This window comes from Eschrichtius robustus, chromosome 11, assembly GCF_028021215.1.
Source record: "Eschrichtius robustus isolate mEscRob2 chromosome 11, mEscRob2.pri, whole genome shotgun sequence".
Taxonomy (NCBI): Eukaryota; Metazoa; Chordata; class Mammalia; order Artiodactyla; family Eschrichtiidae; genus Eschrichtius; species Eschrichtius robustus.
Window position 1 is genome coordinate 76,983,297 of NC_090834.1, and position 24,559 is coordinate 77,007,855.

The 24,559-nt window shown below is 48.8% G+C and overlaps 1 protein-coding gene across 7 annotated transcripts in view; it reads left to right on the top strand.

The window, feature by feature from the left end:
* NAV2 (neuron navigator 2) overlaps window positions 1-24,559 on the top strand; it is a 746,877-nt gene that overhangs the window by 670,299 nt on the left and 52,019 nt on the right. For 5 of the 7 annotated variants that reach the window (XR_011075520.1, XM_068556818.1, XM_068556813.1 and 2 more), the window contains 8 exons: window positions 1,772-1,907; window positions 9,810-10,101; window positions 10,844-11,546; window positions 14,628-15,095; window positions 15,760-15,825; window positions 17,162-17,206; window positions 19,663-19,823; window positions 21,203-21,391. Coding sequence is in view for 6 of the 7 variants with exons in the window: in XM_068556818.1 (XP_068412919.1) it covers window positions 1,772-1,907; window positions 9,810-10,101; window positions 10,844-11,546; window positions 14,628-15,095; window positions 15,760-15,825; window positions 17,162-17,206; window positions 19,663-19,823; window positions 21,203-21,391 (2,060 nt within the window). In the remaining variant the exon portion in view is untranslated. The remainder of the gene's footprint in view (window positions 1-1,771; window positions 1,908-9,809; window positions 10,102-10,843; window positions 11,547-14,627; window positions 15,096-15,759; window positions 15,826-17,161; window positions 17,207-19,662; window positions 19,824-21,202; window positions 21,392-24,559) is intronic. The other 2 variants (XM_068556815.1, XM_068556816.1) reach the window with 2 other exon arrangements.

Sequence of the window (24,559 nt, forward strand, 5' to 3'; positions counted from 1 at the left end):
ACAACTACAGAGCCTGCACTCTAGAGCCCATGAGCCACAACTGCTGAGCTTGTGCTCTAGAGCCCGTGCACCACAACTACTGAGCCTGCGCTCTAGAGCCCGCGAGCCACAACTACTGAAGCCCACACGCTTAGAGCCCATGCTCCGCAACAAGAGAAGCCACCGCAATGAGAAGCCCGCACACGGCAGTGAAGAGCAGCCCCTGCTCGCCCAACTAGAGAAAGCCCGCGTGCAGCAACGAAGACCCAATGCAGCCAAAAATAAATAAATAAATTTATTTTAAAAAAAGAGGGTGGCTCTGAAGCTGGGCCAGCTGGATGCAGGTCCTGCTCCACCTCTTACAGTCTGACCTTGTGCAAGGCGTCTTACCTTTCTAAGCCTCAGTTTCTCCACCTGTACAATAGAAAAACAATAATACTTACCTTTTGTCACTCGATCAAGTAGAGCAGTGTTACACTGATGCTGGAAGCTTACTTTATAGCCTCCTCAACTTCCCACTCCCATGTGTCTAAATCAGCAAGTATTTATTGAGCACCTGCTGTGTATCTGCCACCCTGCAACCAAACAAATGAGAAAATGCAACCGGCTTGATGCTGGCCGGGCGGGGGGTGGAGGTGGCACTGCAGATAGAAGAATCAGGGAAGGCCTTTCTGGGGAGGTGACTCTTCAAGGGAGAAGGAAGAAGGGACAGGTGACCAAGAAGAGGTACAGTAAATGCAAAGCCTTGAACACGAACACCCAGAGCCAGTGAGCGATGGAGGGGGGCCCAAGACAGGACTGGACGGGGAGGCTGGATCACAGGGTCTTGAGGGCCAGAGTACAGAGTTTGGGTCCCTGAGAAGCCACTGGAGGGTCTGAAGCAGTGGAGCAATAGATCTGATTTCTGTTTCACAAAGATCATTCTGGCTGCCGTGGGGAGAATAGATGGTCTGGGAGCAGACGAGGAGCACGGAGCGCAGCCGGCCTGTTGGCAGTCACCTAGGCAGAGCTAAGCAGCTGGAACCACAGGGCGCAGGGGTGGGGAGGGCCGTGCACACTGGGAGAGATTCTGCAAGCAGAGGAGGGCGGACCCGGGGGTGGACTGAATGTCTTGGTGTTGGGAAGCAGGAGGCAAGGCAGAAGAAAAAAAGAAGAATTATTGCTTGGAGATTTGACTTGAATGGTGGGGGACAATGGTCTCGATGGAGTTGAGGGTTGAGAAATGGACTCTATTTTCGATGCATCCTGGGATATTATTAGAATTAGAACTGCCAATGGAGTTGGTGGGTTTTGCTGACTTTTGCACTTTCCTTCCCTTGGCTTTTTTGCTCCAGGAGTGGAGTCCAGGGAATTCACATAGCAGTTCTTTCTCCCGCTCTGAGCCCCAGGGAGGTGCCACTGCTGTCTCTCTCTCTGCCCCGCTTTCAGCTCCAGCCCCCAAACCCACTGCTCCTCCACTGGCTCTAGGCCTGGCAGGTAGCCCTTGGCCTTTCTGAAGTTCCCGAGATGAAGCTGAGGATGGGGTAGGCAGGGTGTAGGTGTCTAGCCACGTCTGCTCAGGGAGGTGCCCACCCTTCGGGGGAAGGTACACATCAGCCACTTCACCCAGCTGCCAGGCGAAACGGATGGATGGCACCCTTGAAGATGAGTCACATCAGAGGCAAAGGAGCTCTGTCTGGGGCTTTGTGACACCGGAGCCTGCGGGGATGGTACACACTTGTCTGTATCGTCAGACGCTGCTGAGCTGGCGCAGTGTGAGGTCTCAGTGCTCAGGCTGTGTTTGTCTTGGCAGCTGGGATGACAGCAGCTCCGTCAGCAGCGGTATCAGCGACACCATAGACAACCTCAGCACGGATGACATCACCAGCTCCTCCATCGGCTCCTATGCCAACACGCCTGCCTCCTCGCGTAAGAGCCTGGATGTCCAGGTAAGGAGCAGGGCCCCTCCCAAGGCCCCTGCCAGCAGAGAGCCTTGGGCTTGTGGGCCAAGGGGGCTGTTTGGGTTGCGCAGAATCTCCAGGTCCGTGAGATGAGGCCCGACCTCCTGCTTGATGCCTGTGCTCTTATGTCTTGACTCTGTCCTCTACCTGCAGGGAGAAGGGGGGGGTCCAGTATCGGGGTACACTAAACGGGAGTGGGGAGACTCACCGCTCTCACTGTGGTGGCCTTGGCAAATCCTGTTTCCTTCCCGGACCTCAGTTTCATCATCTATTTGTTTAAAAAAAAAAAAAAAAGAGAACGTTGGACTCAACTGGCCGTTGTTCTTAGTCTGGAGTGCGTGTCCCTGGCATTTGTCTGATCCCTCGAGAGTGCTGGGGTGGGAACAAAGTTAAGAAGCCTGGGCTGGAAGACCAGTACGTCCCAACAGATCTGTGGGTCATATCCTCCTGCCAGTGTATTGTATTTGGCCCACAATATCACTCTTCTTTTAAATGGGATTGCGTGTCAAGTTTCTTCAAGTTCATCATTTCACATGATAGTGAGCTTCTGGTTTCTCTTGAAAAATCAGAAGATATTGCTTCCCTGTGTCTATATTCTCCACGACCAACTGATGTCCAGGTGTCCCCGCCTTTGGACAGGGCGCCCACGCCACTGTGTGCCAACCAGCTACACCCTTCAAGTACCTGCCTGTCCCGAGGCACTTGAGTTTCCAACCCCTGCTTTAAACCCTCTGGTTTAGTGTTTCAGATGCAGTGCTTCCAAAGCAGTTTTGCGCAGCTGTGTTTGCTCCCCCTCATAGAATCCCTTAGTGGTCAGAGGGGTTGGTTCTAATAAGCCCATTTTACCAGCGGACAAGCGAGGTGCCATCCTCACCACCAGTCCCCACGCTGGGACAGATCGGCACGAGGACTGGTCAACCACAGTGGCACTGGCATGTACGGACTGCAATCCTTTTCATGATGAGTCCCTCCCACCAGTGGGGCCCGCTGCCTCGGGTGAACCCCTGTGAAGGTCTGATGGGGACGGAGCCTCCCAGAGGGACCTTTTGAGGGCAGAGCTGACACAGCCCCTTCTTTCACTCCCTTCCTTTCATATCCGCTTCCTTTCTCCGCTTTCTCACTCTGGACAGATAGGAACTGCTTTGGGAATCTCTTTGCTTTCAAAGGTGTCTTTTTCTTTGAGGACGGGGCTAAATGAAGGATGTGTCAGAGTGTGGGATTAATTCTGTACCACAGAAATGTAAACACAGACTGCCTGATGAAATCTATTAGGTGTTGCCTCTGGGATTGCCTATGACTTCTTGAGTTTTCCTTTTTAGCCTGAATTTCTAATTATCATTGGCAAACAAGGGTGGGTTGTGGCGGTTAAGGGAAAAAAAGCTACCCAAATGAAGGGAGCCCAGAGATTTGGGGGGTACTGATAATGTGCCATATCTTGATCTGAGGGGTAGTTATGTACGTTAATTTCAGAAAATTTCTTCCAATTATATACTTAAGATTGTACATTCAGTATAAGAATGTTATACCTCAATTTTAAAAAAGTTAATTAAAAACAACCCAAAAAAACCTAAGCCACACCACCAACTGATCACTGTTTAATTAGTTATTAGACACAAGTTAGAAGCACCCAGCCAGACTGTGTCCCTACCACTTGCCAAATGTTATAATAGCCACAGTTTCCGGGACTTCCCTGGCAGTACAATGGTTAGGACTCGGTACTTTCACTGCCGTGGCCCAGGTTCAATCCCTGGTCGGGGAACTAAGATCCTGCATGTCGCGGGGCACAGCCAAAAAAAAAGATATCCACCGTTTTCCTTTCCTTGTGGACACTAATTTTTGTTTTTTTCTGAGACTCATTTTAATTTCAAAGTAACAACAACGAAGCTTCTAGACAGTTCTTAGATACGGAGCTGGGGAACTAAGAGAGAAGGAGAGACAGACGGAGACAGAGAGGAGAGAGAGATCTGTAAATCAGTAGGTTTCTCTCTTGTTTACTTGCAAGGTAGGAAGAAGCTTGCTCCTAAAATGCTCACTGAGCCAACAAAACACTGTTGGAACAGTCTCCTTGTCTTTGTTCCCTTCCCACAAACCTGGAGTTAGAATCTGTTTTCCACATTGATACAGAGTAAACGTCTGGGATTTACAAATGATACATTTGAATTTGGTTAATGTCAAGGCCCCCCCTCCTCCTTGACCAGCTCTTTGCTTTCATCTAGCAAATGTCACATCAGAAAAGCTTCAAGAATATTACACAAGCATGTCTTTTGACCAAGATCAGAAAGATAATGTCAAGGGTTGTAAAGAGTTTACTATTTATTGGGTTGTTTTTTTGCTCTACAACTACCTGAGTTTAAAATATTTAAATAAAAATTAAGCAAGTAGGTCTTGGAATAAAATAAATGTAGACTTGCACCCATAGTTACAAAGATTCCTGCTGAGATGGTTTCTTTGGCATCCCTTTGTTCCTGTCCAGGGAGCATCTCCAGGTATCTGAATCCACATAAATTGCAGCCTTCTCCCCTCCTCCCCTGTAGCACTCTGAGGAAGGCTAAGGGCCATTACACCTCTCGGAGCAGTGTCAGGCAGCGGGAAGGTGTACAGTGCCATCCTCCCCAGGGCTCATTCAGGTTCCCATCACACATGGGTTTCCCTGGACAAATGGGCAGCACAAAGCATCCCAGGCGAGGCATGGAAAGGCAGGAAGAAGTAGCCCAGTGTGTCCACTGGGAAAGCAGGTTGAGGACAGGTTGGTTGCCTGCCTAAGTTTTCATATTTGAAAAGCCTCTGAAGACCAGCCAAAAGGAAGTACATCTAAGGAACAGGGGAGCTATCGTCTGGAATCCTAAGGAACAGCCTCGTTTAGCTGCTTGAGAGAGGCGGCAGCCGGTAACAGAGGAGCGATCCTTGGGGGATGGAAGTCACCTTTGTCTGTGAGTGACTGTTTCCTCAAGGACGTTGAGGAGCACGGGGAGGGTCTTCGATGGGGCACCCGTGCCCAGATACCCAGCATCGGCCTCTGCTCACTGCTTCTCAGTGTGCTGGGCAAAGCATCTCCCTGCCTGGGGTCTGACAGCCTCTTGACCAACTTTCTCCAGGAGAGCCGGTGAGTCTGGCTGCAGTGTCAGGAAAAAGGTACGGCCTTTGAAGTCAGGGTTGAGCTCCTAGCTCTGTGGCATCCTTGGATAAGCTCAACCTCTCCAAGCCTCTGCCTCCCCGTGATTACATAAAATCACGGTAACTAGGCTTATCTTGAAGTGTGAGTGTGAGAGCGATATGGACATTCTTTATCTGAACATGCTTTCAGATAAATGAGCCTAATTCGTTTTTTCTTTTTCTTTTTTTTTTTTTCTGGCTGTGCCACTCTGCTTACGGGATCTTAGTTCCCCGACCAGGGGTTGAACCCCGACCCTCGGCAGTTGAAAGCGCTGAGTCCTAACCACCGGACCTCCAGGGAATTCCCTCAGAGCCTAATCCTCAATAGGTGCTCAGACAGTTCGTATAGTTTCTTTCCTTTCCTTTCCATTTCCTTTTTCCCTGTCCTTCCTTCCTTCCTTCCTCTATATTACCTATCCCTCTGCTTTTCTCCTCCATTCATGTCAGGAACCAAAAGTTGACTGTTATTCATGTCCTTTCTCTGTAGTGTCAGAGCATTTCATCTTATGTTTTGCAGCATTTTGTTTTTAGGACAGTGTGTTGGTGGCAGAAGACTTTCACACATGAACATCACTTCCCCACATCCCTTTCATCTATCTCTTCCTGTCCTTGTGACTCAGCATTTTCTCTCAGTCTGTGGAAGGTTCCATTCCAGGTGCCAAGGTACAAAAAAAGGCATATGTCAAGATTCCTCTCATTTTCACTGCCTTTGAAATTTTAAAAAAATATACAAGGGGAAAAAATGGTAATTCCATGTGAGTTTACTTTTTGCTACTGAAGGAAACAAAATTCTGAATTCTGTGGCAAGGGTTCCTGTCCTGTGTGACCCTGAGTAATCCTGGAGCTCTCTGGATGCTCTCTGAATGATGGTCTGGACGTAAGGATAGGGTTTGGCTGGGGTGTGGGTGGGGCACCCCTTCTGCCACCTGCTGGGTCCTGCTGCTCCTGACTTGAGGCAAGTTACCTTTCCTCTTCACACCTGTGCTTTCCTTGTCTGTCAAATACGGATAAAAGTGCAAGTTGAGAGGATTAGATGAGCTAATAATGTGTGCGGAGGCACCCAGTGCCCAGTAAGAAAGGCGGCAGGTGATGATGCTGACGCCGATCCTCATTTCTGTTATTACTGGGACTCCAACGTTAGCCAGTGTAGCATCTCAATCTGCAGGGGATGGTGTGGGCTTGAAGAGGGCAGTGTCTCTGGCTTCTTAGAGGCTTGTGGCCTAAGAGCACAAAAGACAAGTACCCTGTTCACCTTAATGCAAGGCAGAAATAGATTAAATGCTAAAGTGCCGGAGATTTTCAGAGGGGGGACAGTTGATGACAAAAGAGCCACTGTTAAAATTGAGTCCCTCCACATTGAGCTCATTACGCCCACCGTCAGCTCTCTGAGACACCTGTCTGTTATCACCCTTGTTTCACGCACAAGGTAACAATCTCAAAGAAGCTCAGCCACTTCCTTCAGGGTCACACACAGCACAGGAGGCAGTTGCAGCACCTAGTACTTGACCTCGAGTCTGTCCGACCCCAAGCCCATGCTCTTCCCTCCACCTCCCGCCCCACGGCTGCACCTCCTCGCTCCTCAGCGCCTTGGTTCCATCCTCTCGCTCTCAGAAGACTGGCCTCCCCTCTTCAGTCTCTGGGGAACCTGGGCCCTCAGGGTAGAACTCTCCCATCTTCCAGGCCCTCTTCCTCCTTGAGTGTGGCCATTTCCCTGCCTTCCCTCTTGGATGCTGAATGAGTAAGTGGGCTTGCAGGTAGGGGCAGTAGGAAAATCCACAGAAAGGAGGTACCACTTGAGATGGGAACAGCTGGCAAAGGGGAGGGTGCAGCTCTTTGTACATCCCATGTGGCCGTCCTGCTGGCCCTCCTGTTGTAAGCTCTGGGAGCAGAGAGGCTGGCCCTTCTTCATCTTTTAATCCCTCCTGGTGCCACCACACGATCTGACACACAGCTCAGCAGGGGTTTGCGAAGGAGATGTGAACTCACAGCCAGTATAATGTCCTGGGGCAGAGGCCGCTGTGCCGAGAGCAGCTGGGAAGCCGGCCACCCTGGACCACATTGTGGGGCTGTGATGGTTGGATGATTGTTTTCTCCAGAGGGGGATTCAATTGTAGTCCCAGACCATGGATGTGTGCACTCTCTCTGCCACTGGGGTGGAATCAGTTCTGGAGGTCCCACCCAGAGGCTAGGCTGGAACTGCTCCAGAATTGGAATTGGGGAACCACCAGCCAGCCAGGATGGAAGGAGAATCTACTGGGTGTAGGTATTACGTTAGGTGCCCCTGGACATGCAGCATCTTCAAGTCCTTGGACTTGTCCTCCAGGAAGGCAGCATGGCATGATGGCTAAAATATGGGCTCCGCACTTAGGCTCCCCGGAATCCTTACACTGTGTGATCTTGGGCAATTTTCTTTTCCACTCTGTGCCTCAGTGTTCTCATGTAAAATTGAGACTACGAACTATAACTTCCTCATAGGTTTCTGGTGAAGATTAAGTTAAATGGTACATATAAAGCACTTTAGCCCAGTGCCTAGCACATAGTAAATGCTTAGTAAATTTTAATTGTTACTGCTCCAACTATTAGCATCACTATAATTTGATCAGGAAAAATAAGGTATAGGAACATTAAAAGAATAATTAATGCAGTACCCCAGGATGTGGTATGTGCTAAGTTTTCAGTACCTCTTAGAGTGTAAACGGATGTGTTAGAATGTACTTGAACATAAGCTCCAGGAGGTTAATGATTTGTATTGATATTTTGTTCTCATTCATTGTAGTATTCCCAGTACCCAAAAGCTTGCTTGGCACACAGCGGTACCGGGTAAATAATTGTTGAGTGAATGTTTCCAAAGCCAAGATATTTTCTGCCTCAGGGCCTTTGCACACACTCTTACCTCTACCTGGCCTGCTCTTCCCTAAACTCTTCTCTCGGTAAGTTTCTGCTCATCCTTTAGGACACTTCTTCAAAAAGGCCTTACCAGACCACTGTCCCTTACCCCCATCATCATAATCTAAATTACATCACTGCCTGTAATTCTGTCTCAGACTCCTTGTCCTTTTCCATTTATTTGTCTTATATTTCCAATCCCTGCCTCTTTCACTGGACTGTAAACTTCAGAAGGGATGGGAACCAATCTTACTCACAGATCCTCAGACTCACCATAGTGCCCAGCAAACCACAGGCATGGAGGAAATTCTGGTTGAATGAATACACCGGGAGGTTTAGAGGGAGGAACACGGACTGGTGTAGTTGGGACATGGAGCAAGTACCGTGAGTTTCCACTTATCTGTAAAACTGAGATGAAGGCAGTTCTACTTACCTGCTCACCCTCCTTGACCAGATAGCGGTCGGGATCGGATGAGGTCGTTTTGTTAAAGTGTGCTGTAGCTCGAGAAGCATGTGTTCGCCGACCGATGTGCTCATGTCCTCACCAAGCCTGATTGCGTGCCTGCTGTGGGGACGCCTCTGTCTCCGTCCTTTGCCGCAGCTGAACGATGAGCTTCTTGCAGCCCAGGAGTGTTTCTGTCCTCCTCCTCTCTCTATGCCTAGTACCTCGTGGAAATGTTTGAGGAATGACCAAACAACTGAAGGCACCCGTGAGGTGGCTGAGGGAGAGGGGGGAGGCTGTGGTGGCGCTAGAGAGGCGATTGAACTTGGGCTGCTTGTCTGTATGTACCTTTGCTCCCACTCAGCCAGCGTATTCCATGCAGGAAGCCATCGGTACTAATCTCGAGTGACAAGCATCAGGCCAGATTCTTGCCAGGGGGTCATTTTGACTTCCTACCTTGCTGATGCTGCCCTCTTGGTAGTTAAGTACAGCAAATACGGGACCTGTATCGCAGGGGAGCCGCCCTAAAGTGTTGCTGACCACCCTTCCCCATTCACTGCACTGCTTCTCCCTGCTGAAATCTCCTCAGACTGGCCCCAGCCCCTAGGGAGGCCCCCAAAGCTTTCTGGTGAGCGAGTTATGGCTTTTAACTGCAGCAAATGATTAACCATCACACTTCTGTCCCCTCCTGGGCTCCGTGGCCAGCAGGTCAGGCCTCTTCCAAAGAAAGCTGGCTAATTATATCCCTTGTCTGCCCAAAATCCCACAAGAGGAGCAAGCAGCGGCATATGAATGGAGCTGGGGTGGGAGCAGGCACCCTCTGGCTTTTAGCGTGGTGTGGTGGGGAGGGAAGCGGCTTTTGAGGCTTTGCTTCCTCTCAGCCCCTCTCTCTCCCTGATGCGAGGGGAACTAGCAGCCGCCCTCTCTCGCTCGCTCTCGGTGTGTTAGACTGTGGCGCTGTGCTAGATCCAGAGATCTGGCTGCCAGCGGAGTGATCGGGAGCTGGCAGAACAAAGGGAGATGGGCTGGGAGGCCGTGAGCTGGATAGAGCTCAGGCTGCCGGAGCTAGAGGAGGCGCGTCGCCAAGTGGCGGAGCTGGTGGCTGAATTCTTGTCACAGCTCCGTCCACTGGTCCTCCTCCATGGGGCTCTGTCCCTCTTTCTCCTCTGGCTCTTTTTACTCTCCTCCCTCACTCCCTTTTAGGACATATTCGTATGCTTTACTTTCCTTGGACCCAACAAATCAGGCTTCCTAACAAGATAACCAGAGTACAAAGGCCCAAACGTTTTCAAGTAGTCCTCTGTTATTTTTCCCTTAACTTGTCCAGTGCGTGGGCATTTTTGCTCTGGGGTGAGGGGCTGTCTAGCCTGGGGTTTGAGAAGGACTGATTCAGAGGGTCTCCTTCGCAGACCGACGCTGAGAAACACTCACAGGTGGAGAGGAATTCCCTGTGGTCCGGCGACGATGTCAAGAAGTCAGACGGAGGGTCAGACAGTGGCATAAAGATGGAGCCGGGGTCGAAGTGGAGGCGGAATCCTTCTGATGTGTCTGACGAGTCGGACAAAAGCACGTCGGGCAAGAAGAACCCCGTCATCTCTCAGACAGGCTCGTGGCGGCGAGGCATGACAGCTCAGGTGGGCATCACCATGCCGAGGACGAAGCCGGCTGCCCCGGCAGGCACGCTCAAGACCCCAGGAACTGGTGAGTCAGAGGCATGCGTGGGCCCTTGTCATTTTCAAAACCTGAACCGCAGTCACTCTAGCGAGGGCTTGATGATACTTTTTAAATCCCTATAAAATGCACAGGTGTTTCTTCTTAGGGTTTAGACCCTGCTCATAGCCAGCTTTCAGAAAGGTTCACATCCTTACCTTTCTCCAAGTGGAAATATGTAAGCATGAGAGCCTCTTAAATTCTGAAGATGGTTCAACTGCCGAGACACGTTGAATTGGTTTAAGCTGGGTGAGAGCTGACATACCCAGTGAAGGCTATTCAAGAGCACAAGGGTAGGAGCTGTTGGTGTGTTGAATTGATGTTGTCCATGATTTAAGGATGTATGTAAACAAGGGCAGTGTTTTTGCAGGAAGGTGGGGTACCCGTTGAAAATGATAGGGACAGCTTTTCAATGGACAGAGGGAGAATGGTCAATAAAACACAAGATCTCTTTCCCAGACGTATCAGTGATTGGCTGGCTTTGCTTTATTCTGGGTAAATTTAGACTGCTTTGCGAATGAGGAAAACCATTGACATCTCCTAAAAGGCTCATGGTGACAGTTGTAGACACGATTATCTTCACAAAAAGCTCTTTCCTCTGTCTCCCAAGGGGACTGCTTTCCCCCAGGAGAAAGCGAACTAGTTCTTTGGAGGAGGGGAGAATTTTAAACAGTCTGAGCTGGCGGAGCTGGCTTCTTGGTGTGCAGGCTAACCTTTCTGATTTCTCTCTTAGGCAAAACAGATGATGCAAAGGTGTCTGAGAAAGGAAGGCTGTCTCCCAAAGCCTCCCAGGTGAAGCGCTCCCCGTCAGATGCTGGCCGCAGCAGCGGTGATGAATCCAAGAAACCCCTCCCCGGCAGCTCCAGGACGGCCACTGCCAATGCCAACAGCTTTGGGTTCAAGAAGCAGAGTGGCTCTGCCGCTGGTTTGGCCATGATCACAGCCAGTGGGGCCACTGTCACCAGCAGGTCAGCCACGCTGGGCAAAATCCCAAAGTCGTCCGCACTTGTCGGTCGGTCCACCGGTCGGAAGACAAGCATGGATGGGGCTCAGAATCAGGATGATGGGTATCTGTCTCTCAGCTCCCGGACAAATTTACAGTACCGGAGTCTGCCAAGGCCCAGTAAATCCACCAGCCGGAATGGGGCTGGGAACAGGTCTAGTACCAGCAGCATAGATTCCAACATCAGTAGCAAGTCAGCAGGCCTGCCGGTGCCCAAGCTGAGGGAGCCTTCCAAGACAGCCCTGGGCAGCTCTCTGCCAGGTCTGGTCAACCAGACCGATAAGGAGAAAGGCATCTCATCCGACAACGAGAGCGTGGCTTCCTGTAACTCGGTGAAGGTGAACCCGGCAGCCCAGCCTGTGTCTAGTGCGGCTCAGGCCACTCTCCAGCCAGGGGCCAAGTACCCTGATGTGGCCTCTCCCACGCTCCGCAGGTAAGTGGGTAAATGGCACTGAGCGGAACTGGAATACGTGGAGTGGCATCCTGGATTAATAACTTCCTGTTTTCTTAGCTGAAGCCACCTCTGGTTTTCTCCACTTCAGTCCTTGGGTAAAGCTGTTTGGTCGGATGCTGCCAGCAATTCTGCAGTCAACTGATTATTTTCCCATGTTGGCATGAAAAACATAAGCCTCTGGAATCAATCATCCTGGGTTTGAATCCTAGGTCCACCTTAATTAGCCACCATGTAACCTCTCTTAATACTTCTGCCTCCGTTTCCTCATCTGTAAAATGGGGATGATGATACCTACCTACGGGTTCTTGTGTCCATTAATCTATGTAGCTACATCTGGCCCATAGTAAGTACTCAGTAAAAGTTAGCTACCATCGAAGACGAGATCCTAATACTCCCTTAGATCTGGATGGGGAGCTCAAGGGAAACAGTTTTGTTTTTAATCTGTGGCTCAGATTCCTCATCATTATGCCAGACAGTGGCATAATGGCCAGACCTTTTCCCCAAATAGTCCAATATCCCCCACATACTTTTTTATACTGCATGCATAATTCCAAATTAGTGCCTGAAATTTTAGCTTCCTTTAAAAAAAAAACAAAGAAAGAAAAAGCAACTCAAAGCAGAAGCGTTTCTGAAAAAGAGAATTTGATTTCCTATTACCTGAAAAAGGCATTTTCCTTCATTTCCACAACGGGTGGAAATTTGTACCTTAAAATTGATTATTCACTTTTTTTTTTTTAAAGAAATTCATGTTCGTTATTTATTTATTTATTTATTTATTTATGACTGTGTTGAGTCTTCGTTTCCGTGCGAGGGCTTTCTCTAGTTGCGGCAAGTGGGGACCACTCTTCATCGCGGTGCGCGGGCCTCCCACCATCGCGGCCTCTCTTGTTGCGGAGCACAGGCTCCAGACGCGCAGGCTCAGTAATTGTGGCTCACGGGCCCAGCTGCTCCGTGGCATGTGGGATCTTCCCAGACCAGGGCTCGAACCCGTGTCCCCTGCATTGGCAGGCAGATTCTCAACCACTGCGCCACCAGGGAAGCCCCAATTATTCACTTTTTAAAAACAGTTTCCTTTCAGTTTATACAACTTTTGCCTCTCCATAGTATCTCATTATAATATCCACTGGACCACTTTAAAACTGCAGCTGCATAGAGCAGAGTTCATCCTACCTTTTCAGGAAATTTCTTGTCATAAGAAAGAGTAAGTCCAAGGATAGAAAACTTAGCAGTGAAAAAATAAAAATTATGTGCACATGTACATATTTGGGGATGAATGGGAATGTTTGCAAAGCCTTCAGAAGAAGCATTCCACATGAAAGGTATAATGCAGCAGTTCACTGTTCTTTGTCTAGACTTGATTATTAGAATTTCAGTAATGATTATTTTTTCAGGGAAAAGTCCTATTGGGCTGCTCTTTGTTGTTTTAACAGGTTGCCTTGTAAATGAAAATTTTCTCTGCTTCTTGCCTCAAGTATTATATGTAATATTCACTCTTTGGTATTATAGATTTCCTTTAGTAACTACAAAGGCATTTTACTAGACCCTTAGGCTAGTGTAATAGAATACTTGAAAATGCATGCAGCTTCTTAGGCTGTGAATTGAGCACCTTTCAGCCCATTCCTAGCAATTACATCTTTCCTAAATTGTTAAGGTGTTCTGAATGCTCTCGTTGTGCATTAGTATGAAGAAGAGGAATCTTAGGTGAAGTGTGATAGCTCTCTTCAAATGGTTTGAAGGACTAACAGACAAAGGACTGGGCTTTTTCTGTGTAGTTACACATAGCAGGATTAGGAGCAAGGCATAAAAGTTGGAAGAAGGTGGGTTAGATTTTGGTTTTGTAACAATTGGAAGTGCTTGGCAATGGAGCCAGTTAGCCTTTGGAGTATAAAGTAATGAGGTCCCTGACACTGGAAGTATGTAAGCACCCTAAAGCCAAGGTTCTGCAACAAGATAGTTCTTTCTCTGTCACCAGGCAAAAAGTGTTCCTCTTCTGTCACCAGACATTGTAGGGAGGGTTGATTATGTGTTTATTGATTTTTACAACAATTGGGATTTGTAACAACTGTTTGGAGAGGTTGGAGGTCAAACTCACACCACTTTGACTAGCTGGGTGAAGGGCAACCTGCCTATCATAGCATGTAGTAGTATTGTCTCTTTTCGGAGATACCTGTTCCATGACAGTTTTAGTGGATAGAATAAAGCCGTTACATTTCTAGAGCATGTACTGTCCTTTGACTTTAAGACAGTTTCTCCATCCTAGCAGAGAACCCTCTGCCAATGGAAGAGGGGAGTGTCTGTGCCATTCCCTGCGTTCTGACAGCACATTTGTGGTCATGAGCAGTGGGGGAGATGACGTGCAATGGCATTACTGTGTGTCTATCACAGAGACACAGTTCGCACCCAGCGTGTCTGGTCGAACATCTTGTGAATCCCACAAGGTTTGTGTGTATCACTGGACAGCACTAGCTCTCTGGCCCTAAAAGACACATCTTTCAGGCTGGGCTTTCATGTGAGAATACACCTGAGAGGATACATTGCCCAGGCCGCCTCCAGATCTAGCCTCCTGTTCTTGATTCTACGTGTTTGCTTATGAGATCAAAGAAACCAAATCCTTTGGAGCTGAACTGTCATAAACGGAGTGCCTGCTTTGTGCCTGGGGTCATGGATACAAAGGTGATTAAGGCAGCTCTTTTCCCTTGAGATGTTTCCTGGGCAAGGGCAGTTTTCTAGTTACTCTATTTATGGAAAGAAAGGAAAGCAAGATGTTGGACCAGCGAGGGATAGGCCGGTAGAAAATTACTCCCCGTCTCCCTTTGGCTCAGGTAGATCCAGGGTCTCAGCAGCAGCCTAGAACTTGAAGGTGGAGCCTTTGCTCCACCAGTGCCCTGGCCCGCTGTGTGTGTGTGGCAGCCTTTCCCAGGGGAGCGCCCTGAGCTGTAGAAAGGACCGCGCCTCCCTCCCCAGGGACTCTCACTAGCTCCCATGCCCCGCCCTCCTCTGATGGGCCGACGCCCCTGGGCTTTGGGTGTTCAACCCGTGCAACCCTTTGTCTCTTCGCAGACTCTTTGGTGGGAAGCCTACCAAGCAAGTGCCCATCGCCACAGCCGAAAACATGAAAAACTCGGTGGTCATCTCCAACCCTCATGCCACCCTGAGCCAGCAAGGTAACTTAGAGTCCCCCTCGGGCAGCGGCGTCCTGAGCAGCGGCGGCAGCAGCCCTCTCTACAGTAAGAACGCAGACAGCACCCAGTCCCCCCTGGCCTCCAGCCCCGGCTCCGCCCACTCGGGCCCCTCCAACAGCCTCACGTGGGGCACCCACGCCAGCAGCTCCTCGGCCGTTAGCAAGGACAGCCTGGGCTTCCAGTCGGTCAGCAGCCTCCACACCAGTTGCGAGTCCATTGACATCTCCCTGGGCAGCGGAGGGGCGCTGAGTCACAACTCCTCCACCGGCCTCATTGCCGCCTCTAAGGATGACGCCCTGACCCCCTTTGTCAGAACCAACAGTGTGAAGACCACACTGTCGGAAAGGTTGGTGCTGTGCGTTTGGCTGCCTTTATCTCCCCGAAAGACGCCCTTCCAAGAGTCCAGAGATTATGTCAGGAAGCCCAAGTGTTAACTCACCTTTGCTGGGAGATTTCTCTCTTTCTGATCGTCTCTCCAGAGGGAAGCCAGTTTGGGATGGATTAAGCCAGGCTCTGCTTCCTGTTAACTTTTTCACTGTGGTTTTTCTCAGCGCATGGAGCTGCTGGAAGTCTCTTGGGGGCAGATTTCATGCTGCCTTTTGAAAGGGCATTCCGCCTTCGAAGTCCTTCCATTTTATTGTTTGTTCATCAACTGCCTCTTTCCCTGCCCCTTGTAATTGTGTGGTCCAAGCAGGTCCAAGCTGTAGCCGCAGAGCGTGTGGTGGGGTGTTCCTTAAGCAGCTGAGTCCATATGCTGGTCCTCGGGGCAGACACCCTCCTACTTGAAGGGCCGCAGGCCAGAGTGATAGGAGATCAAGAAACCAGAATTGTCCTCAAAGCTCTGAATCTCACTGCCGTAGTGATACATGTCCATTTTCTCCACATGGAGAAGAAAGGCAGTATCAGCACTGGAAATGAGAAGAATGTTCTAGTTGTTGCGTATAATAACCCCACCCCCTCCTCCCAATCTAATGCTCCTTCTCTTGTTTTCCACCTGCCTGGCCTTCTAGCCCTCTCTCTTCCCCTGCCGCTAGCCCTAAGTTCTGCAGAAGTACTCTGCCCAGGAAACAGGACAGGTAATGACGTTGTAGGCCGGGGACGCCACCGAGCCTCTAGCTTTCTCTGTCCCCCTGTGTCAAGCCAGATGTCTTGTGTGAGGCTGTTGGCTTGCGGCTTCCGCTTGTGTTCGTGGCCCCGGTGTGCTCTGTGACCCCCCAGACATGCCTGTGAGGGTCTGTTCCGCTGCCCACAAAGCTCAGGAAGAGGTGGAGCGGGGCGGGCCCCTCCTCTCCCAGCTTGGGAAGGAACCTCAAACCTGCCAGCTGGCGAGGGGCGGCAGAAGCTCTCACTGGCATCTCAGCCTCCCCGTGGCATGCTCCTGCTTCCCAGCTTCCTGCCCTTTCTCCTCTCTCCCCTCCCCCTCCAAGCCCAGAAGTGACCTACCACCCACCATGCGGCTCTGCGGCCCGCACCTTTGTCTCCCCCACCCCTGCTCCCCAACGCAGCTGGCTGTTTGCCCTCTCAAAGGCCTTTGCTGCAGTTTGGCTCTGTGTCTCGCAGGCTGTTGTGTTCTGTGTGCCCGTTTTCTGTAACAGTAAGAAGACTATGTGGAGTGTTGCTGGCCCCCAGATGCCCTGAGGGTGGGCCTCAGAGATGGACCTTGACCTTGAGTTTGTGGGGAAGCCATGGCTTGGCCAAACACAATGAGCAGATGTTGTTTCACGCTAGGGGGAAAAAAAATTAATGAAAACCCTCTTCACCCCTTTAACAGCGAAAACGTTGCTTTTGTCAGACTCATAGACCAAGCCTTTAAACCTAGCTCTTTGGAAATCCAAATGCTGTGACTTTATCAGCCAGCAGGTCGTAACGTGCCCCAACTCTGCCCAGGGCTCAGCTCCTAGCTACGCCCAATGAGAGCCTCGAAAACTGAGAGGGACCTGGAATTCACTTGTTACAGATGAATTCCAAATATGCAGACTGCTGGCCTCTTGAAACTCTCCAGCAAGTCCCTTCTCTCACTTGAAGTCATCGCCAGTGGCATTTGGTGGTGGGCCAGAGTGGTTAGGGGTGCGGGGAGCCTGGCATCTCTGTCTGCCGCGGAGGGCATGGGCTCTGCTTCCAGATGGGGGCAGCTCCTGAGTTTGGCTTTGAACCCGCGGAAAAGGAGGAGCAGCTGGTGCCGAGTGGCTCAGGCCTCCTGGGGACGGGGTTGGAGGATGCTGGGTGTGAACGCAGGCCTGGGTTTCCTCTGTTCCCGTGGCTGTGGATGTGTTGCATGCAGAGGACCGCTCCCTGGTGAAGTGAGTCTCTTCCTCCAGGTCTCTTGGCTCCTCCTTAGCCTTTCCCCCCTCATGTGGCCTGCTTTCCCTGTGCTTCTCTGAGGTTCTTATGTTTGTTTTAACTTTCCTACAGTGACCCGCACCTTGATAGGAACACTTTGCCTAAAAAAGGACTCAGGTATCTGTGTTTTCTCCTTGCATCCATGCCATCTGGTGTGGCTCTGGGGCTTGGCTGTGTGGCTCTCCCATGGCTGGTGGGGCTCGGGCTGGGCTGGGGGTCCCCGCTTTGGCCACCACAGCAGGACCCTTTGGATGACGGCTCCCCTCGCCACCCTCTCGTTCTCATCTCTCCATGTGTCGGCTTCTTTGCTTGAGCAGAGGCTGTGCTCTTTCAGGCTTACTGTGGTCAAACCATCTCATGACAACCAACCCTGAGCAAGCCCGGAGAGCAGTTACCGCTACTTCTGGGGCCAGTGGGTTTAATCGCTGATCACTTTGCCATGACCATTCCATTCACGGGCTGTCTTCCAAGAGAAAGGATATGACTTGTAGCATGTTGATTTGTCAGCCAGGACACAGAGCAAAGGAGAGAAATATTCCCCCCCCACCCCCACCCAATTTGAAGATTTTTAACTTTCTGGCCCATAGAAAGTTGCTAAGGACAGGCGCTTTGCACTTGTCTGAATATTCTAATCGAAAATCGGGTCAATTTTCAATGCCCAGCAAGACATGGGTGTGTTCATTTTTTTTGATGTAAAGAAAGTAAAGACTTTCTTTCCAAGAGCGAATGTCCTTTCATTCACTGTAAGTGATGGCTCGTTTTTGGCGCTGGTCCTGGTGAAACAAGATGCTATAAGTCACCATTGCTCACGCCATCCACCTCACTTTGCCAACCAGAAGAACTTCAGTCCTAACGCCTGCCCCGTGACCTTAATGTCACACGGTTACAGCTGTCATTTCTCCCGCTCTCTAAACACCTCGTTCTTTGTAGCATTGGCTTCACCCTGCACCGAGCAGTAAGTGCTTTCGCAAAACACGGGACTTGGAATGAAATGTTTCGTTGCTGTCATGTATGTCTGTAGTTAATAACCAGCAGTTCTTAAGGCTGAGAGCGTTTTGACCAGTAATGGGAGGTAGGTATCAATGCTTCCTTTCAACAGGAGTTCCGAGTAAGGCCAAATCTAAAAATCTAAGAATAAAAGTATTGAAAAAGCCCCCAACAGACCTCCCGAGGGAGGAAGTTCAGCACGGTGGCCTTCGAAGGGGGAGTTGGCAAGGCCTTTTGTACTTAACAGTTTTCGTCATGCTTGTCGGCACTCAGGCTAATGCTTAAATCATATCCACTCTTCACGTGAGTTTGACCTTGATGCCCCAGCATCGCTCCCAGAGGAAGCTCACGTCTTCGAACATCAGCATTTCGTAATGCTAATGTGTATATTTCTGGAGCAGATCTATTCTGTGAAAATTATGTAGCTCTGGCTTTTAAAATCTGTTTTTAAAAAAATTCAGAATAGAGGTAAGTGACAGGGAATCCTCAGGCAATTGATGGGACCTAGAAAGTCCAACTATAGTAAAAACATTAAGGAAGAATCGTGTTTATGTTCCCTCTCACTGTGACTCCCTTTCTAGTTCACCCACTCCGTACACACACACATCCCATACCAACACACTGACAACTCCTTGTCCTAAGTCAAGAGGATCCCTCTATTTACGTAATCAGTAGTAACCCCACGGTAATCTGTTTATAAGTCCAAAGTACTCTGGCCACTGGGGCACTTTAGACATTCGAGATGCTGCCTGTGGGCATAATGAGAAGAGCCCACAGGCAGCATCCATAATGGATTTGGGAATCAGACAAATATGGATTGAAATCTCGGCACGTGATTCAAGGCAGGCCGTCACCTTCCCTGAATGTAAAACAGGAATAATAGCATCTGTGTTGCTGGGAGAATCCGAGGCTTCAGTAAGATAATGTCTATGAAGGCACCTGGCACGTTGGAGACGTTCAATAAATCATTACCAAATACATTTCAGAATTAATGATGAGGTGGACCACGTGACTTCTGAAGACCCTCCCCTGTGTGAGACCCAGTGATTTGGGGTTCCTTTTGTGAAGACTGGTTTCTGCCAGATTCTAGTAACTACTGTCAGCGTCGGTCTCCTCATACCTTCCTTTACGTGTCTGGTTTCTGATACTCTATGATTCATGGCCACTTACTTGCGCTCCAGAATGCAGGTGCCATGAGCTATCTAATTAAAACTTCCTCAGAGCTCTGACAGCAGCTTGTTTTGTTGCTTCAGTCCTGTCAAGGTGGAGGCTTTGAAATGACACCGTCATGAATCAACATGTTACAGATACGCCCAGGGACGGCTCTTTTGAGCGTTTACCCATCTTGTTCCCTTTATGTAGTTCCCTTAAAACTGAAAGGAATTGCAGTTTTCCCCCAAAGACAGCCAAGTGGCAAAAAAGGTTTTGAGGAACTTTGTGAGTTTCGGGAATGTGTAGCGATCTGATTTTTCAAACGTCATCTTTGGATGTATATTTTCTTTTTATATGTTTATCGTCAGCTCCAGAGAGCTCATTTTCATAAGCGCTGTTCGTAGTTAATCCCAGCCTGCTTTCTGTCTGTCCAGGTACACCCCCACCTCCCAGCTTCGCACACAAGAAGACGCAAAAGAATGGTTACGGTCGCACTCTGCAGGAGGCCTGCAGGACACTGCCGCCAACTCTCCTTTCTCCTCTGGCTCCAGTGTAACTTCTCCCTCCGGAACAAGATTCAACTTTTCTCAGCTTGGTGAGTAGCTACTTGGCATTAACTGTGTTGATCAGCGCCTTAGGGCAGAGGTTATCTTGCATTTTGAAAGAGACATGTGGTCACATCACTCTCAGTATCTGATCAGCCCTCAGCAGTGTAGTTTGATTATAGGTAATTGATAGCAGAAGAAAAGAAAAATGTGTTTTGGTTCTCTATCAGTAATTTTCTCTACATGGTTGATATAGGTGGGGTTATAGCAAAGAGCAAACCATCCGTGGAATGAGAAGAATGTATTCTAAGACCTCTGAAGATGTAGGTTTTATAGCGTATCCCATGTTTGGTCATCCTCATTGCTTTATTAAACCGGAAATAAAGATCAGGTTTTGACTGAGCAGATATTCTTGGAAATGCCTACCGGTGACATCATGCTTTGACTGGCACAGTGAGGAAAGGAAAAGAATTTGTAACACAGTCCCTGCTGACATGTCAACGGATGCTTTTTTTAGAGAGACAAACACCCACACAGACTCATAGATAGGTAAAAGAGAACAGTCCAAAGCTTTGTATGAATCCATGTAAAAACTGCATATGATCTGATAGCGAGTATACACAGTTAGAAAAAGGAAAGAACAGTCCTGGCTGAAATGACTGGGAAAGGTTACACAAAGGTGGCAGGATGTGAGAGCTGAGCCTTCCAAGACGGAAAGAGAGGGAAATATTTTTTCCATTCTCATCTCGTTCTTTAGAGAGGCAGCCTTTTCTGATTATTGTGAATAATAAACTCAATCTTTAAGGACTTCTAATCAAGTAAGGGTTAACTCTTCATTGTTAGTGAACCGAATGCATACTTGTGAACTATTTTACGTGACTGAAATGGACAGGATTTTAATAAGAAAGCCAGTTTCGGCTAAGGTAGATGCACGCCCTTTGCACTGAAGCTCTGCAGGCACCGTTATGAAATCCTCCCCATCTGAGACGGTGAGACCTGTGCTCATATTGTTCTCTCCTGGCTGTAACTCTTTGAGGCAAGAGTTTCTTGTCATGCACAAATGCTTCCCATCTGATCAAAAGCCCGGCTGGACTATTTTGGGCTTTTGGCTTTAGGGAGAATTGTTCCAGATGAGCCCAGAAAGTAATTAACTCATGCCTGGAAGGTGACACTAGCTTGTCTGAATGTGCCAAGTTGGAAAGCTGAGGCCCAGAGCCTCGCTTTGGAACTGACCCACCTTTCCTACCTTATTTTTAGCTGTAAGTGTGTTGCTCAGATGCTGGTGTGACCACCTTTGAGAAAATAGACAAGGGAGAGAAGTTGACAGGGACGGGGATGGCTGATCGTAAGCAGCCTCCTCTTCGTCCCCCTTCAGGATTTGAACCGGGACATGAATCTCCAACCCTTTGACTGACTCCTTTCCTTCCAGCGAGTCCCACCACTGTCACCCAGATGAGCTTGTCCAACCCGACCATGCTGAGGACCCACAGCCTCTCCAATGCCGACGGGCAGTATGACCCGTACACGGACAGCCGCTTCCGGAACAGCTCCATGTCCCTGGACGAGAAAAGCAGAACCATGAGCCGCTCAGGCTCATTCCGGGATGGGTTTGAAGAAGGTAAGAAGCAAGGAGATTCACCCTCTCTCACGCTGTGCAGAGCGGTTAACAGTCCTCTATACCGAGTTCACTTCGTTGACCTAAGAGTCCACCCGTACAAGTTTCCAGCTCGCCACTTACTGTGGGGCGCGGGGCTGGGGAACTCTGAATAGTAGGGTCTGACTCTTAATTAACCTCGCAGGATTGTAGGGAAGACAAAACACGGGTGAACCCTGGAGCTGACCGAGTTCCGCTCCAGGCTGCTCTCCCGTGGACTTGGGCCCTAGCTTCTTGGCATGCACCGCCATTGTGAGGCTCAGCCGCTGGCACACCATCTTGGCAATGCCAGTTACTGGAGAGTTCGTTTCCCTGTGCCAACGCACCCGTATGGCTTTGGGGGGCTGTCGGCAGCCGCGCCTCCCCCCTTCGCTCCGGAATTTTCTATTTCTTTTCTCAAGCACCAGTTTTTTTAAGTTTGTTGCTTTCAGTTTTGCCCTTTTCCTTCTTTGCTTGCTAATTGGGAATATTTGGTGTTGGATTTTTATGTTTTGTTCATTTTAATCAGAATCTGGGGAGAAAACTACAGTGGGCATCTTCATCAGCCATCTTCCTAACTCAGTTCATTTATCTTTCCTACTTCAGTCAAAGTGTGAGTTAGGGGAGCAAACAGTCAAAATGTTGGGAAGGCACATCACCCCCACCCCCAAAAGCTTCCCAGAGATGGGGATGATAAGACATTGGTGTCAGTACCAGTGACGAGTGGTTAAGAATACGGGATAATAATACCAGGGTTTGAATTCCAGCTCCACTACTTCTTAGGTATATGATCTTGGGCAAGTTGACTTCACCTCTCTGTGCCTTTGTATTTTCACTGATGAAGTAGGAGTACCAGGCTCATGGAATTATGAGAATTAAATGAGATAATATATATAAATGTTAATCCAGTAATGTTAGTACCTGTTACAGCCTGAAAACTGAGCTTCAGCATTGATGTCCTGGCAGCTGGAAGTCCCCAGCCAGAGGAGGGGGGACTCTTGGAGCAAATGGAGCCCAGGCGGAGGGCCATAGCCCTAGTTGTGCCTTTTCTGCCAGGGACAGAACAGAATGGGGGTGGGGAGGGGAGGCACAGGCACTTCCCTCTGCTCCTAGCCCCTGTGAGAATGGGGAAATATGCCCAGCGTCCTCCTGGTAGGAAAGAACAAATAAACTTGTGACTGTCGAGGAAACCCCTAAACAAGTCAAGAGGGAGAGAGATGCAAGATGTCAGCTTCTGCCCTGCCCAGTGTTCTTTTTAACAAAAGTTGTAAAGAGTTTAGTTACAGAGCAGTTGCCCCGTGGTTTATCTTCCTTAATTCTCTCCACTCTGATTTATGTATCATTTGCGTCCAGTGAGCAGACACTCGTCTGTAAACTCATCTGTGGGAACCCACTGGGACGGAGGATTAAGGAGGGGCAGAGCCTGAGTTACTGAGAGCGTTTTGCTGGATTTAAGAGCTAGAAATCAGTAGTAATCGTGGAGGGTACGTTGACCGTAAGGTGAAGGAGTAGGCAGTTTGTCTTTAACATTTTTCTGATCAGTGGGCGAACCAAGCATGGCCACAAAGCATTTCCCAGCCCTCCTGATAATGACTCGTGAATGGAGAGTGCCCTGTGCCCTATTCATCTGTTCTGTCCCGTGTGTACCTGAGTGAACCATGTTCAGTGCTGCAACTTGTCCAAACAAGCACACTTGACCTCATAAAGGTCCAGGACCATTACAGTATCATCATCAGATGGGTATTTTTTATTCCATCTGGAATCAAGCCGTCAGGCAGCACAACTGTGGAATATCTGGGATGTCAAAGTGACATTGATAAAAAGGGCTTGCCCACAAGCAGTGTCTAGACTTTTGTAAACCCTGATGATTCATGGTGATGTGGAACTGAAGCGCAGAGGTAAAATCAAATTTGGGGAGAAGGGGTAGAGACTGCTGTCAGTATACTAAGAAACATGTAACATCTTCATCTTTTGGGAAATTTGGCATCAGATTGATTTTATTTCTTCCAAGGCTATTACATTACCAAAACAAAATAGGGCTTGTGCAATTAGGTGTTTTTAATTCCATTGGGGGATGACTTTTTTTTTCCCCTCTTGAATGTATAAACTCCTGGTACTGCAGAAACAGTTGGGAAAAAATTCACATCTCATGTTTGGACCGAATAGAACCTCCTTATATTGATAAGAGGCAGTGAGGTATATCATATGCCAGAAAGCAGAAAGAAATTTAGGAAGAATTAGCACAAGTACTTGAGTGAGGTTTTTGTGGGATTTAATTAGCACTTTCCATTTTGAAGGAAATGGAAGTCATAAGTATGTAGATGAGGTACAGGCATGGCCCAGGTGCAACCTTTCAAGGTTATTTCAGGTAAATTAATTTCCATCAGATGCATTATGCAATCTTCAAGTCAACTTTAATAGTGCACTTTAGGGAGATGCTTGAGGCACTTTTCAAATGAATGTCTTTGGAGAAAAAAAAAATCCAGGGACTTTACCAGTCATCCCTAAGAACTGGTACAGTCTAAATCAGTTCATATGGAACCCACAGAAACGGAGCAGCTTATTAGTAAATAAATCTTGTGTTGCAGCTCTCCTGTGTTTCTAGCCCCAGAGTTACACTTGGATTCAAGTCCTGGCACCTCCACTGTTAGCAAGGTGACTTTGAGTAAGGGACTTGACCCTGTTCAGCCTATTTCCTGTTCATTAGAATGTGGAAAATAAGTATAACTGTACCTACTTCAGAGGATTGAAGTGAAGATTAGGTGAGATAAATCCTGGAAGGCATTTAGCAGAATGACTTTGAAAGGGGTTTATAGTAAGTACTCAGTCAATGGTAGCTATTGTTATAGTTGTCATGTTTTGTTTTATCCTTCTCCCCATGGGCCATTTCAACCCCACTTTGTTTATGGCAATGTTGAACAGAGGAAGTGACCTGGGGACTTTTTGCAGCCAGAACTATGTCCTAAACTCCTGATTCTCAGCCCTCTGTGTTCTACTCAATCCTGCCTTACACTTATCTCTTCCTTGGCCACAGCTGGGCTTTCTTACGTGTCTGAAGCAAACCCTGAACCTTCATCAGTGTGGTCTCCGTTTTCAGTTATGCTTCCTTCGCTGGTTGAGAGGGCAGCCCATTAGCCATCAGAACTGCATCTC